Genomic DNA, 16935 nt, shown 5'->3' with positions numbered 1-16935 from the left:
TTAACAGAAGTTGAGAGGTGACTCTAGAAGACTAGATCTCAACTGTAATGAGTTCAGTAGCACTGTAGTAAATAGACAACCCAATGAGGAAGAGCGTAAGTTCCGCACCTGAATACATCTGTTTATGGGAGTGATTGATCCCACGAAGATTCTTTGTGGACGTGACATGCGTGAAAACTAAGATATGGACAACATCTAACCTGTCAGAATCTTACTCCGTCCACAGAGTACCAGCTGGTCACCTTTTGGATTTACCCATTCTGTGGATGTAAAATAAATATAGCAATTGTTTGAAAAGATGTGGCTTAAACACAATCTAACGAAAGCTGGGTCGCTATATAACAACCTTGGCTGCCTGTTTCACTCTGTTTAAATCCCCTATATTTAACTGCCTGCAGCAAGGGCACAGCGGGGGGTCAGTATTAAATAAACCTGAATAACTTTTAAGTTCACTAGAATGGTGCCTCAATCTCGATAGAAACTGAAAGAGGTAATCACTTTATCCCAGTGATAGGAATGTTACTCATGTTACAGTCTGCACTTCCAGTTCAAAGGTTATAACACCGGAATTTTTAAATAGATGCTACATAGTTGATTATATCAACATCAGCCAAGTTGACCAGAGGTGAATAGGACCGCTTTAGTAACCCTGGGCGTAGTTCGTGAAGTAGCGCTACGCGTAGCTACGCAAAGTGCACTTCGCACTACGCGAGCTACGCGTAGCACTTCGCGAACTGCGTAGTACCCTGTTTGCACTGTGCAAGATGCCGTTTTCAATGATTGCACAGTGCGGACAAGCATCCGGCACTGTGCAATCATTGAAAACGGCATCTTGCACAGTGCGAGCTGTAGTTTTCTGCCACTCAAGTAGATTTTTACTCGAGCGGCAGCTTTCTCAACGCGGACTGGTAGCTTCTCATCGCGAGCGGTTGCGAGCATACGCGACCACTCGCAATGAGAAACCTGACCTCCCCGCGTTGAGATTCTCGCCGGGAGGTTTATTTTCCACGCTCGCGATCGCCAACTTGATGTTGCTGATCGCGCATGAGGAAAAAGTCTCGCCGGGATATCATTTTGCTTACTCGCGGTCGCCAACTTGACGTTGAGGACCGCGAGCAAGCAAAAAATGACCGCTGCACTACGCAACGCTATGCTACGCGTGTTTGCACTGTCCTACGTGCAATTCGCGTAGTGTGAAGTAGCGCAAACTTCGCAAACTACGCGAGCGTAGCGTAGTGCTTTGCCCAGCCTTACTCTTTAGCCTGACACATAGCCCGAAAAGACCTTTAGAGCCCATGGTAAGCCCAAGAGTTAGGGCCTGATAACGAGATTGGTTGTCCTGCTAGAAAACCGCAGTGCTGTGGTGGTCTTGCGGTGATGGGCAATGGTTTTCCATATCTATTAATGCCTGTGTGTACATTTCGACTGCACGTGCTGAATGTACACACATGATGATATATCTTTTACAGACCACTGGATTCGCATTAACGAAAGATGTAAACTTTGTGAAGTTTACACAGAGTTTCACGAAGGGAGAAAAATATTCATAACTTCACACAGCCCTACAATGCAAAAATCTCCCACAATAACCCATGACATTGTGCAGTTATGCTTGCGACACATGTAAACGCAACTGCTATGTTTACCCTTCGGCCGCAACACCCCCTGAAAAATTAATCCTGAGACCCTGACCACAGGTTGGGATGGTGGGTGTCAATTCTTATGCCTTTGCGAACTCCTGCTTCCACAGAGATCAGAATTCTGAGATTTGAGGTAAAGATTGCATCCCCACAATTTCCGTCTAAAAAATGTCAGCAGCTGAACCCTGCTGACCTTTACCAGCTAAAAGTATGTGCTAAACTCAGCGGTGGTTTCTTTATGAGGGCAAGGGAGTGTCGCCTCACTGCCCGCTGCGAGGTGCACGATGTTAAAAAAAAAATGGCAATGAAATTATTTCATTGCCATTTTATAACTAGTCTGCCTCCGAGCCAGTAGGGCACGTCCTGACTGTCCTTTGCAGCCGATTGGCAGCAGGAGGACTAGAGCGGTGGTGGCCACACACATTTCAAAGTGCACATGTCACTTTGGCCGGCGGTCAACCACAGTGGGATGATCACTTTGAAGCTCTCCACTCAGCTGTCTTAGACAGCTGGGCGGAGACTAAGCACAGCCTCTAAAGCCTGAAGGAGCATTAGGTCAACCCACTCCATCCAATTCTGGCGCTGCTTTCATGCAGCATGAAAGCAGCATTTGGATTTGTTAGGGGGTTCTTCATTCCACAGGCATCGGAAGGAAAGCAAGGAGGATGAGGAGCCTGCGGTAAGTAAAATGTATTTGTATTTAATTAATGTAATGTACAACACTTTACTGTTTGTTTTATTTTGGAGGGAGGGGTTGTTTTTATTTGGGCTTTTGAGGGAGGTTTTTTTTCTATGAGTTTTTGTAGGGAGGGAAAAATTATTTTGTGTATTTGGGAGTGGTGGGGCACTTCGCTTGCCCCATCACTTTAAAAAGGACACCAGCCGCCGCTGGCTAAACTACGATACATGCAGCATATGCCGTGTAGCAACCAATGCCATATACAATTCCAAAATTTGGGAGAAAATCTCAACTCAGTATAGAAGGCATTTACCACATCCTGCAAATGCTGCACCCTCCGTTATCAGTATTTACCGGGTGCAATAGATACCTCACACTTTCTTCAGCCGCTAGGAATCAGAGCCTTAGTGTTAATTACACAAATTGTGTAATTCATGTCAACACATAACTTGCGATTTTTAAACAGCATACAGTTTTGGCGACAAAAACATTACAATTAGCTCACAGAGAATGATAATTTGCTAAATATTTTAGTTACATAAAAAGCGGGGAGTGATATTGCTCTTGTTATTTGTTTACAAGTGTGCACTGGTTTATATAAACCTAAATATGCTGCTATTAAGATGCTTTCTGACACTTTTGTTTCAGCTAATTGTTTCAATCATGTACTTCAAAACGTGAAATATAGTCAAGAAGCATTATAATACAAATGTTTTGCTCTAGATGTCTACTTCTTAGGTAGCTCCTCAATCTACATCTGGATGGCAAACCTATCACTTGCTGCACATGTCTCACGTTCTCTTGCTATAGTTTTTCCTTATTCTTGTTCTCTTTCCCCTCCTCTTCTCTTATGGTAGCATAATAGCCCACTACTGCGTGCTATACTGGCTGTTTAAAGCCTTAACTCTTATAACGATGGAGAGAGCCTTTAACAAATTAATGCCCATTTAGGACCTCTCAACTTTTCCTGAATCACACTCTCATCCCTTTCCCTTTGTCCATCCTTTAGCTCACTTTTCTTTCACCATCAATTTCCTTCTCATTCCCTCATCACTCTTTTTTCAATGTAAATAGCTTCTTTCTTCTTTATCTCTTTCTCTGAGAGACCATCTTCTTCCATGACCAGTTTCTGTTCACTATCAACACAGATGTTCACCCTTTTCAAACACTAGAGAGCATTATCCATTCTTCCATTGAAGAGCGGTGCTGCTAGTGGTACTAAGTTGGTAAAAAGATAGCAGTGGGTGCAAGCATTTCCCTTGCTATGCAAACCAATTACCTCGAGACAACCCTCTTCATTTCCCCATCCTGTCGCAGTTGAGAATGCCTCTCCGCCCTCGCTCACCTGATATCATCCTCATTGGCGAAGATGATGACTGCACGAGCGTTGGATGTCTCCAGTAGGCGTTCAATTATCTTGTCATATTCCCCACTCTTGGGCTCTCTTGGAATCTTTACTGACTGTGCCACGCAGAGACCACCTGCAATTGGAGACGGCAAAAAGTATCTTTAAAAAAATAAATATATCAATATATATAACCCCCCAAAAACATACACCATAAACTTCAGGCAGGTCTATTAGTAGAAAAGAACCAATTTGCATTTGAGGCCAAAATTAACAGAATGAGAGCATAAAGCAATAAAATCCTGAAGTGTGACTTCCTCAAGTTAAACATCCAGTGCTTACAAAATCTTTGTATCCTTGGGATCTGACTTCTTAGTCAAATAATTATTATTCAGTCTTTACATTTTTAATATCAGAGCTGATCCACATAATGATTGTTTCTACACAACGTTATGTCATGCTAAGGCCCCTCAAACATTGAAATGAATAGGAGATGTGGAGAAAAGTGGGCAATATTGAAGAAACGGCAAGAAATGGGGAACATATAGAAGCCGTCCGGGTGGAGTAGCAAAGCTCAAAATCCTACTCTCTCACTGATTGGAGCGTAGGGTCTTCCTAGATAGCCACCATTTTGAGGGCTGGGAGTGGGCCAAACTTTGGATTAGATAATTGTAGATATTACTTCGGCCTGGCGGAGTTCACAGAGTTCCATGACCGCTGCGTTATGCGGATGTCAGCAAGTGGTGGAGTGCATTAGGTTCACTCCGTTCACACTGATTTTTAGTGCCGGTTGTTTGTCCCGCACTGGAAAATCAAGTAGATGTTCTAATTTGGCAGCAGCTACCTCAACGTGAATGGAAGGCTTCTCAAAGCGAGCGGTCGCAGCCATCCGCGACCGCCGGTGTAGAGAAATCTCGCCAGGAGGTGTGCCTGGAGTAAGATTTTCCTTGCTCACGCTCGCCAATTTAGCGTTGGCGAGCGAGGAAAAAACTCTGCTCTGCGTTCATAACTATGCGCACTCTTGAAGTGGGAAAAGCTCTGCGCAGCGGAGCAGAATTTCATGCCCAGACCTAATTTTCACTACAGAAGTTACCCTTAACACTTTCTTCCAAATTCTCACCACTGCTCGTTGGCCTCTTTTTTTTTTCTTCACTCCACCTCCTGACTTTTTTTGTCTTTGTTGCTAACTGGTTAATTTCACAGCATGAGAAGCTGCCTGAGTTTTTCGTAGTGTCCTAGGCATTATCTCAACTTACTGAAATGGCTCAAGTTGAGCCTGGAGATACAAGTGTCCTAGACAGTCAGCACAGCTGGCAGCAAACAAAGTCTATCACGCGCAGACATTCACAAGTGACCAATCTGGGTTGAAACAGCTATTCACATCACATCTGGCCTTAGATCAACATCTCAGACAGATGGATTTGGCTTACACTCCTCAACAAACGTTTTCTTGAAGCACCAAATGGTGTCTAAGAATGGCTCTGTATTGAGCCAGAACAAAAAAAAACATTTAATGGTCGGTATTTACATTACAGTTGGACTATCAGCTATGTTTTGTTTTATCATCAAGAGATGCATCATTTTTGTTGGTAGGGGTGTACTAGGCGACTTTGCAAAGGTCAAACAATTTCGCATTGCCACATTTGCATTAAAATCCCAGCAATTCAAGATGCCTATAATCTCTTTTAACCGAAAATTGTTCTGCTTAAGATGTACTTAGCAGAAAGCAATTCGTGTTTTTTCTCCTATACAATATCAGTATGCTTAGAAAAACACGGGCAAAATTAATCTTGCAAAGAAAAATTCTGTATACATCTCCCAGCTTGGCTGAATTTTTTACGGAGGAAATTACCTGTGAGGTCCAATACACACAAAATTCTCACATTTGTGAAGGTAAACCCAGAAACTTTGCAGGTTCTGCTCGGTACAAAAATTACCAGGAACTTTGCAGGCAAACAACATCTTTTGGCATCCCTCGTGCAAATAACTGAGCCATGAGAGACATATCTGTAGCCCACTACCACTAGGCCATCACTCCTTGTGCAAATTAATACTAGGTGCCAGGTCGACAGCCTACAGGTCAAACATTGTATGTGTGTATGTGTTGGAATTTCTACCAAATGAACCTAGCTGGAGTACAACAGTGCGCTGAACAGGTGGCATGACAGGGAAAGACAAATACAGGGGGAACTCGAGGGAGACTGTTGGGTCAGGGATACTGCTTCTTGAAGAGGTGAGTCTTTCATTAGTTTCTGATTTGAATGAGGGTTGGTGCCCATCTGATGTCAGTGGGGATGCTGTTCCATATCCGGGGTTCATAAACGGAGAAGGCTTGCCATCTATTTTTCTTTCCTGCGATGTTTTGTCTCCATTCTGTGAAATCTCAGCTCCTGGTCTGGCATTAGGCCTTGACGTAAAATTCCATGTAGTGCACGGAGTCCTGAAAAACTCAGTGGAGCAGAGTTTTTTCTTTGCTTGCCAAAGTCAACGTTTGTGTAAGTGAGGAAAATCTTACTCCAGATCACCTCCGGCAAGATTTCTCACCACAGGCGGTCACTACCGCTCGCGTTGAGAAACCTTCTGTTCGCGCTGAGGGAGCTGCTGCTCAAGTAGATCTTCTACTTGAGTGGCAGAATGAAGTAGTGCCCTCTTGCGTGGTGCCATTTGCACCGATTTTACAGCACGGGGCAAACACCTGGCGCTAAATTCAGTGCAAACGGTGCAAAGTAAATGCACTCCGCCTCTTGTGGAACTCTGCGTAGCAAAGCAGAGTTTTTGGGTCACTTCACAGAGTTCCCCACAGCGGAACTCCATGAACTCCAGCCACGCCTATCAGGCATTACCCCAGATGTAGATAGCTTGTTTGTCAGGTAAACTGGAGTTTTTTTGTTGAAGGCTTTATAAGTGAGGCAGCGTGTCTTGAAGAAAATCTAGTCTGGAAGGGGGAGCCAGTGTATGTCTTTAATGTTGGGTGATTTGGTGTAATTTCTTCAAGACTTGCCCCTGCATTTAGGATACCTTTAAGGTGAATGAAGTATATGAGGTATATGAAGTTGCCTTGCAAAAGTTCAAGATATTGGAGGGTTCCATGTATGAGACAGGAATGAATAGAGATCTATTTGGTGGTGAGGTGATGGGTGTTGGCTCATGGCTGAAAGTGAGGGGGCTGTAGAATTGGTAATGATGTTGTATCCGATTTTGTCTATCTTCTCAGTAAAGAGTAGTTGATGGCATAGTATTTGTTGACTGGATCAGGGACTGTGGGTTCTAGGACAGGATTGGTGCAGTGTTTGTCAGCCTTAAAGAGAGCTTTGTTTACTGGTTAGTTCACTGCTGGTGGTCTTGTAGAAAGAGACATTAGCTATGTTAAAGAAGGATTGGTAAATAGAGTACGGTGTTTTGATTAGGATGAGGTTATCAGGAAGTTGTAATCTTCTCTATTTTTTTTCTTGTTTTTTTGCATTAAGCTCTTAAATGTAACAATAATCCACATTTGTAAAGCGTGAACGATCACCCGTAAAGGTCTCTAGGCGCCGTCAGGAAGATTAAGCAAGCTATTGCCCAGAGTCACATGGTGCTGGGCTAATCTGCTGCCGGCGCCGGGGATCGAACTATGATCCCCAGATTCTGGAGTCAGTCGCCCTGGCCGCGGCGCCACACCTCTTCCCTACCAAGGTGCTGAGCTCTTTGGCTTGGTGGATCAGGTTTTTAGTGGAGCCTGTCATTCACTATGCATTCTCACATTGGTGCTGTATATGTCGAGGAAAGTAGGAACATTTGCTGTGTGCTGGAAATATCCTGAACTGTTTAGTTCTCCTTTGATTTTTCAAGATGGATGTCTTTGATGGTTTGGAAGTTTACTTTTCCTCTTTTAGTTTTTTCTTGATGCTGGAGTGTAGTGTATGCAGTGGTTAAGCGGAGAGCATAATAGTTATTCCAGCCAAGGACTATAGATATCTAGCAGTGACTATAAGGGGACACTGATAAGATGACTTATCGTATGTTGCCTTTGGAGCAGGTTAATATATTGACGAGTTGTTTATTCCTAGTGTGTGGAGTATTGATGAGTTGTTTGATTCCTAGTGCATAGGAGGCTTTCTTCATGATCTTCACTTTGGAGTTTCCAGGGCGTTTGAATTCTCTGAGGAATGTGGTGTGGATCTGTTGGCAGCGACGGCCCGTATATGGCGTGTTACCGGGGCGGTGACGTGGGGCAGAGGAGGGGCAGGGTGGGGGGTTGCAAAATGCGGCATACGGCCGATTGCATATAAGTTACGAAAAAAATAAAGAAAACAAATTTTGTTGCGCGCGCTGCATCGCATTTGGCGATGCTGCGTGCTCAACAAAATCAAGTGATACCACTACATCAAGTGATACCAGTTGATGTAGAGACGGAGGCTGGGAACGGTAGTGGTCACTTCCTATAGAGATTGACAGTGGGAAATCTGGAGATGGCTTTGTGTTGAGACGGATGCGTGAAATTATTTCTCCCAAAGCAGCACTTATGGTCCCTTTGCCACAGGAAAGGGAGAAGAGAGGGCAGCATACTGATACTTCATATAGGATGGAAAATAATTTGTGTACTGGCCTGAAGCCAATTGATCAATTCTACCAAGGTCAATTTTAAGTATTCAGTTTTCAGTGTTATACTAAATCCCCACATCCTGCTGATAGTCAGATCCTCACTCTATTTTGTACCCAGAGGTTCAAGTGGGGACGAGCCACCTTTTCAGTGTCCTTCTAAAGTATAATAGAACTGTCTAGAGAGACGCCTGCCTCTGCTAACCCAAATCTAACGGATTTGTGATACACAGGAAGTGAGAAACAGAGTGATGGGAGACAGGGTCTACAAAGGACCAGGATAAGAGAGAAAGTGAGCTGGCTAAAAATTCAATGAAAAGGAGTAGCTTTTAGCCAACTCAAAGGCATGAACTTTAATCTCTCTAGTTTGCCTTACACAACAATATATTCACCACCCTCCCATTCTCATAAAACAGAGATCTTCATAGGAATTAGTAATCCGAAGACAAATGCATCTGGATGAAGTTCTAAAGACCATAATGACGGCTTCTGTATAAAAAGTAGGTATAAACACATTTGGCCTCAGTGCACCTAAATAGGGGAAGAAGAGTGTTTGCTTATGTTTACTTTCTCTGAGCATCTTAATGGAAATCATTTACCTCCCTTAATCCTAAAATGCAATTTTTTAAATGAAATTCACATAACTTCAGTCATTTACGAATATGGTCATACCTATGTGCATTTAAAAACACTCAAAGTCTGTAAAGGTATTCAGAACAAATAGGCAGAACATGCCCAGGAGGATGAGGAGACAGAGTGCTGTGTGAGAGAGAAAGAGAGGGAGGAAGTGAGAGAGTGGGATAAAGAGAGAAGCCGGGTGGTCAAACAGAATGGGGCAGTGAATAGCCAGAGAGAGAAAGAGCATGAAAGAGAGAGTGAGAGAGAGAGAGAGAGAAAGAGAGAGAGAGAAGCTGGGTGGTCAAACAGACTGAGGTAGTGAATAGCCAGAGAGAGAGCACAAGAGAGAGAAAGAGAGGGATGGAATTAAGACGTGGATAGAACAACCTGCAGCGGCAGCTCCTCTGCCAAGACGGAGGAGCGTTGCCCCACTGCTCTCTGAGCAGTGCAAAGGAAAAATAAAATGATAGTAACAGAACGTTATTATCATTTTATTTTTAGTATGAAGCCAGGTTAAGGCGGAGCAGGGCTCACGTCAGAGGGAGGAAGAGTGGTTGGTGCACCATAAGTGTGCATGACGGTTTGGCCGGCCGACTGGGTCTGACCAAACCATCATGTGCACTTAGCAAGTTCTCCACCTGGCTCTATTGCACAGCGTGGACGGGGAACATGCACAGACTGCCACTCCCTGTCTGAGTGCCAAACCAGGCCACTCAGACCAGTCCCGATGCTGCTGTCATGCTGGTGACCGCAGTGTCGTGAATGGCTAGGGGCGTCTAGGAGCCTGGGCGCTGCCTGGAGCCAGGAAAACAGGGAGGAGAGAGGGAAGGTGATGGCTATCGACTGGCGACTAGCGACCAGCAGGAAGTCTTTATTTTAACCCACCCGGTCATACCCCCTGCCACCATTCCGTACCAGCCGGCACTGACACCTAGGCTGGGCATTACAGAGACTGAAGAGAGGAAACAGAGATATCATCAAGGGCTGTCAGTGAGTAGTGGGATAGAACATGGCGGCTGTGCATAGGTTTAACATATAACGTAATAAGGCAGTTATAAGTTTTGTCAATTCAATTAAATTAATTTTATTCATGATTTGGAACTCCAACGAAGTCCACATGATGAAAACAGTACATGCATGATGGATGGATGGATGGAAAGAACATATGATAATACAATAAAATCGGTTACCTACCACAATAGAATCAATTTCATAATATAAACATTTTGTCAATGAAGGCGCAATTATAGAGTTTTCTTAAGTAAGGAGTATGCAAGTGTTAGTACAAGTATAGAAAGTCCTAGCTGGGAAGCAACAGAGCGCTGAAAGATGTCACAGGGTAATGTTCATATATTGGAAGTGTGGCTCGTTTGATTTGCCCTTCGGTTCTTTTGGGTGAACTTGCACTGATGGTGATCCTATCATTAGACAAAGTCATCCAATGTGGCTAGGCCCTAAACTTGGCTCCATCATTCGCGACTCACCCCTCTCCGGTTCTAAAGAAAAACTCATTGGCTGCTTTGAGGCTCAGAATATTTCCAGGATCAGCCCCCTTTGCTGTTCTTCATCACTAAAGGCATGAATCCGCGTCAGTGGAATGCAGCCCCCCTGTCTACAAGAGACTGATGCCAGAGGTATCTGTAACATCAATTTTGGAGGGGCAGAAATATTGTCTATTCTGATATTTTGTGGAATAACAAGCAGCAAGCGGTGTTTCTGAGCCGATTCCCGTATTTTTTTATTTCTCCGAGTTTTTCACCAAGAAATTTCAGTTGTTTTCAGCAGCCAAAGCTTCTGGGCTAAAAGCCGCAGCTTGCAATCCTGACGGACCCACTCTATAGCAACTCTGCAATGCCCCACGGAACCTATAGCCTGTTGACATTTCAATCCCACTCATATCATTGCAGGGGACGGACGATCCTCAGGACCTGATGAAGGTTATGTATTTAGAGGGTACCATATGCATCTTAAAAAAACATAACCTTCATTAAGTCCCGAGAGTACGGTGGGTCATCACATTGAAACACAAGGAGCGCGTTTTCTTCTTCATATTTGGACTCTTAGGCCCATGGGCTTACTTACCTGATTTGGTTTTTAAATTGTGTGATGGGTATTGTGTCTATGTTTCTTTAAAAGGGATGTATGATGGGGTAACTGTGATTCTGTATGGTGGCATATATAGGATATTTCTGTGGTATTTTGATATTTTGATATTGTTTTTTCTGCATATAAAATGGGAGCATTCAGTTGCTCCCTTTTGTTTCTGACCTTCTGGGTACCCAGGCAGACAGAGAGGTAGCTAAGTATTAGGGTGGGGTAGTAGCCATGGCTTGTCTCTTCTTTTCATGATACCAGGTCTTGCTGTGGCATTCTTCTATTCAGTCTGTTAAGCAATGTATTAGGAATTAAGCAAATAACACAGCCTCAGAGGAATGCGAACCAGTGGTGGCAGGCATGGTTTGCGGGTGGCAGGGTGGGTGAGGGTAAGCGGGGGAGGTCCTCAAGGGGGGGTAGAGGGAGGAAATGGTTAAAAAAACCACTTACCTTGCCATGCTGATCCCGCGTCTCTGCTCCTGCTCTCCGAGGCACAGGAAGCACAGAAAAGTTTCCCCTGACCAATCACAACGCTGCAATGCAGCATTGTGATTGGTTTTGAGCTTCATGGTTCAACGCTCAACCAGGGAATGAGGGCCTGCGCTTATTTTCCACGAAGGCTGTAATGCAGTCTGCATGGAGAACGGGAAAAGAGTGCATGACTGGTTTGAGCGGCCGAGAGGGCCGACCAAACAGTCATTGGGCACTTAAGAGTGGGCAAACCACTCCTCCTCTGCCCAGCTCCGAGAGCAGAGTAGCCTCACCCACCCACGCGCCCGCAAAGCAACAGGAAACCTAAAATGATAATAACTCAAAGTTGTTTTTTTTAAAATAAATTTGTTTATTTCGTCTGATCAACAATGTATGCCATACACAGTATATTGTTTTTTGTTACAAGGTATACCACATGACGTCTGTGAACTTTCTATGTATAGTGAAAAATTGCTTTCGTTTCATGCATTCTAGGCTGACACCAGATTGTACATCTCCGCATAGTTCGACAATAAAACTCTTATCATTTCAGGTCTACAGTTCTTCGTTTGACTATTAAAAATTACATTACTTTATACATGAGATTGCAACGCAAAGCCTTATATCGTCCCCTTAACTGCTAAAAGGAGTAAAGGTTATAACAGAGCATCCCCTTTATTTGTACATTTCCACCAATTTACATTTATTCGTTAACCTCATGTATTGTTAAGAGGTATTTTTTCAGTGGTTCCCAGAAATCTCGGGGCCTCGACGATAGTGGTATTTCCTCTGCGTATATCTCCATGGTTTCCCTGCAATATGACATGTCCGTGAGCCAGTCCTTGAATCTAGGGGGGCGTTTACTGCCCCATTTAATGGCAACCCGTCGTTTCGCTAGCAGTAGCGCCAGCGCCAGAAACTTTCGCCTTCTTGTCGGTGTCAATTTATATATTCCCAATAAGCATACAATTGGCGTATTCGGCACCTGCTCAGCCAGCATTGCGGTTATTGCCCTTACAATTTCCTGCCAGTAGTCATGTATATTGTGGCATGCCCACGCCAAGTGTAGAAAATCAGCATTCATGGCATTACACATATGACATCTGTCATGTGGTCTTAGACCATATCTGTGGAGTTGGGTCAGGGTGTAATGAAATTGGTGAAGAAATTTAAAGTGTATAATCCGTAGATTACAGTTCGATGTCAGTAAGTGTAGTTGTGTGCAGCTATATTCCCAGTCCTGCTCCTCTATCTTATCTTCTAACAGTTTTTCCCATTTAGTAAATGATCTATTGATCGCTACGTTTTGTTCTGATTGAGATGCGTTATATAGTCAGGTGACTAACTTCTGTCGCGTTTTCGCTACTAGTAGGGCCTGTAATGCCTGTAACATTGGTGGCTCTTCCGGGTAGGTATCGTATAGCTCTTTAGCCTCTGCTTGCAGCCGCATATGTGTAAATATCTTCATTGGTGTGTTGTGTGTGTTTAGCGATGGGTCATTTCTTTGTAGGAATCTTCCGTTAGGAAAGGCGTCCCCCATATTATAGATTTTCATATCTTCTAGTAATAGCAATATTTTCTTCTCTTGTGTTACTGATAATTTCGGGTGATTGGCTAGAGGAAGCGCCGGTGCATAGACAGGTAACTTGTTTGCCCTATGTGCCAGTGCGTGCCAAGCATTCGATGTGCAGTGTACAGGTTGAATCGTGTCCCTATGTGCATAAGACCTCGGGTCTGATATGAAAGTTATCAATGGAGTGGGTTGTACACTATCCGTTTCCACTGCCAGGTGCGAAAAGGAACCATACTGTTTGGTCCAGTAGTGTGCATGTTGCGCTTGTGCGCAGTAGAAATAAAGCTGCAGGTCCGGTGCCCCAAAACCTCCCATAAGGTATGGCTTCCTTAATATAGTCCAGCTGACCCAAGCCTGTTTACCCGCCCACGTCAGCTTCTGCATTGCTGACCACAGTTTTACAAAAAAAGCTTGTGTGAGCCAGATTGGGATGTTAATGAATAAGTATAGAAACCTGGGTAATACTACCATCTTCTGCAGTGCAATCCTATCTGCTAGCGACAGAGGCATCTGTATCCACCTTGCTATTTGCTCATCTAGTTTAGTCATTGCCCTGCCATAGTTTTCCCTTATGACTAGTTCTGGGTCCCTATGTATCCATATCCCCAGATATTTCACTGGGTCAGTTTGCCATCTCAGGGGATAGTCCAATGCTGGCTGGGTTGTAGCCGGCGTTAGGGGTATAACCACCGATTTGTCCCAGTTTATTTTTAACCCTGCATACTGTTCAAAACGGATGTACTCTCTGATGAAGCTGTTTAGATGGGTATTAGGGTGTTGTGTAAATAACACCATGTCGTCAGCGTATAATGATATACTGAGGGGAAGTAAGCTAAACTGTAAGGCGGCCTCCCGGTGGCATTGACGAATCCTACAGGCAAGGGGCTCCAGAATCAGGGTGAATTGAATCGGTGATTGCGGGCAGCCCTGCCTCGTTCCCCTTTTTACCTCTGTAGGGTACGATATTTGTCCATTCAGCCTAATTCTAGCGGTAGGGGCGTGATATAAATTTCTATCCATTTTATAAATTGCTCCGGGAATCCCATTCTACGCAACACCACAAACATGAACGACCATTCCACTGAATCAAAATCTTTTGCAGCATCTAGCAAAGCCGCTGCTGCTCGCAAGTCCGGATCCAGATGGTGGTATAGAGCAAAAATGGTGCGTATGTTTAAGGTAGTTGATCTAGTGGGTACAAAACCTGCTTGATCGGGTAATACTAACTTCTCCTGCAGTAGTTGTATCCTAGTGGCAATTACTTTTGCCAAAATCTTTGTGTCTATGTTTATCAATGACAGGGGGCGGTACGAGTCACATCGTGATAAGTCTTTGTCTGGCTTGGGGAGTGTCACCAGGAGCGCTTCTCTCAGCGAGGCGGGGAGCCTACCCTCATCATACTCTTCCCCATGCATTTCAGCTAAGCAGGGTATCAATAGATCTTTGTATGTTTTGTAGAATTCCCCAGGTAACCCATCCCACCCGGGAGCCTTGTTGTTTGGTAAGGAGTTTATTGCATCTGTTAGTTCGCCTTTGGTGATGTGGTGGCTCAAAAATTTACGATGAGTGTCTGAGAGCCATGCTAGGACTACGTCCTGGAGGTAGTGGTTTATGTCTTCTGCTGTAGTGTTAGTTTGTATATCATAAAGCTGTGTGTAATATTGCTGGAAGCATTTAGATATGGACTTAGTGTCGTACTGCATTTGATCCACTTCATCCCGTATCTGCGTTATGTATGATGTCGTGTAAGAAGGTTTGATCTTGCTCGACAGGGCGCGCCCTGGCCTACCACCCTCCCCGTAGTTCCGTGCTATGTATCGTTTCGATTTGTATTTTACCTCATCCGTGGCGTATTTCTGGTATTCGTCCATCTTTTCCCTTATTCTTGCCAATATAATTGGATTTTGTGTCTGTGTGTGTTCCGCCTCAAGTGTACTAATGTCCCTTTCTATTATGGTTAGTTGCTGTTGGATATCCTTCAGGATCCCGGCATGTTTGTTAATACAGTGTCCACGAACAGTTACCTTGAATGCTTCCCACAATGTCCCCCCGCACTTTCTACAGATCCAGTATTCAACTCAAAGTAGTCTTCAATTGCCTGTTGGAGCCCGCTGCTGAATACTTGATCTAACAGGGCGCTACCTTGCAATCTCCATGTGAAATGTCTTGGTATGTGAGTTGGGATGTCCAACGTGAGGCTAACCGGGGAGTGGTCTGACAGTGTTTTGGGCAGATGTTTGCCCGCTCGCGTCCATGTACATGCTTCTGCCGTCAGCAGCCAATAGTCTATCCTGGACCATGTGTTGTGCATCGTAGATGTGCATGTGCCTTCCCTCCGGCCCTCGTGTCTCAGTCTCCATATGTCGGTCATTCCCCATGTTGCCATACCGTCCTTAAGGACTTTGGCTGCCCGTCTGCCATACGTCTCGTTACCTGTTGATCTATCAAGCGCTGGGTCCAGACAGGTGTTGAAGTCTCCCCCCCCATATTATTGGTGCACTCAGGAATTCTCTAAGTTTGGCCCATATCTCAGCATAGAACCTGGGATCATCTGTATTTGGGCCGTATGATGTGATTATGGTTAGTACTGAGCCCCCAAAATTACCTTACACTATAACGTAACGGCCTTGATCGTCGTGTAGTGTATGGAGCAATTGGAATGGGGTACTCCGTCTGACTAGCAGTAGAACCCCTCTGGCATACGTGGAGTATGATGATGCCATGCAGTATGACGCCCATCTGGTGCCCACCCGTGTTTCAGTAGTGGGGGTTAGATGTGTTTCTTGTATACACGCCACATCAATACCGTGTCTATCAAAGTATGCAAGTACTTTACGTATTTTTGGGGGATTTTGAAGTCCACGAACATTCCATGTTAGAAACATCAGTCTTCTAGCATTCCTTCCAGTGTCAGCCATGTGTATATATCACAGCTTGGTGTTGTCTTGTTCCTTGTATGGTGTATGTGTGAAGCGACAATTGCGTCAATAGCTTAATTTAGTCGACCAGACATTTTGTACTATCCCATCCCCCCACCCCCACCCACTCCGCCCTAGCCCCAGTGGCGGAGCCCATCCTAACTCGGTTAAACATGAAAAACATCAACAAGAAAAGAAAAAAACCCTTACAATAAGCTAATGTGGTGTACACATAAGGGCGAGGGCTGCCAGCCTGTTTCCAGTGGGTTCCCCACATGGACAAACGCCCTGAAAAATCGTATACATCAAAACTAAACATAACAAGTTATGTTAATTAAAGGTGCACCTGACAAGTCTGCCATAAGTCTATAATGTCTCTGAGGGTGGGCATAGTTCAAACATGTTCAGTTACAATACACAGTACATTAATATACCAAGTGATACATAGTTTGGTGATGTTCAACTTATCTGCGCCGGGTACTTGGCCAACCGGATATCGTCTAGCCACCATCTGCCAACTCTGTAGTCCAGCGGATTACTAAAATTGTCTTCAGCTGTACCACAGTTCATGGCTAGTGTGCTGTGGCCCCCCATCGTCCAGACCACAACAACACCATCCACTCCCGGCGTCTGTTTCCATTTCTCAACCGTACTTCGCCTCCCAGGTCTTTCCGGATCATTCTAGCTTTTAAGCGGGGTCCGCTAACCTTTGCAACGACTTGTTATTCCACGTCCGAAGTTGTATGCTGTTCCTCCTGGTCTCCCCGTGGGATCTCCGTCTTGGTTTTGGATGTTCTTTCTGTTGGAGGAATTTTAGCACGTCTTTCGGTTCGTTATAGATTTTCACATTCCCTTCATCCGTGACCCTTAGTCTTGCCGGATACAGCATTGCGTACGGGATATTCAGGTCTCTCAGTTTTTGTTTCACCTGGCTGAATTTCCTTCTCGCCTCCTGTACAAATACCGTGAAGTCAGGGTAAATTGATATGTCCATACCCTCATGTGTTAGCTTTCCC

General features: G+C 44.5%; 1 protein-coding gene across 1 annotated transcript in view; it reads right to left on the bottom strand.

The window, feature by feature from the left end:
• Positions 1-16935, bottom strand: part of LOC146871592 (metabotropic glutamate receptor 4-like) — a 2887050-nt gene that overhangs the window by 2041631 nt on the left and 828484 nt on the right. Inside the window, exon 5 of the mRNA XM_085647231.1 lies at positions 3665-3800. Within this exon, the coding sequence (XP_085503357.1) occupies positions 3665-3800 (136 nt within the window). The remainder of the gene's footprint in view (positions 1-3664; positions 3801-16935) is intronic.

The sequence above is a fragment of the Triturus cristatus genome, chromosome 1_1 (assembly GCF_964204655.1).
Source record: "Triturus cristatus chromosome 1_1, aTriCri1.1, whole genome shotgun sequence".
Classification (NCBI taxonomy): domain Eukaryota; kingdom Metazoa; phylum Chordata; class Amphibia; order Caudata; family Salamandridae; genus Triturus; species Triturus cristatus.
The sequence above is the reverse complement of the archived record's forward strand: the minus strand, read 5'-3'. Positions and strand labels throughout refer to the sequence as shown.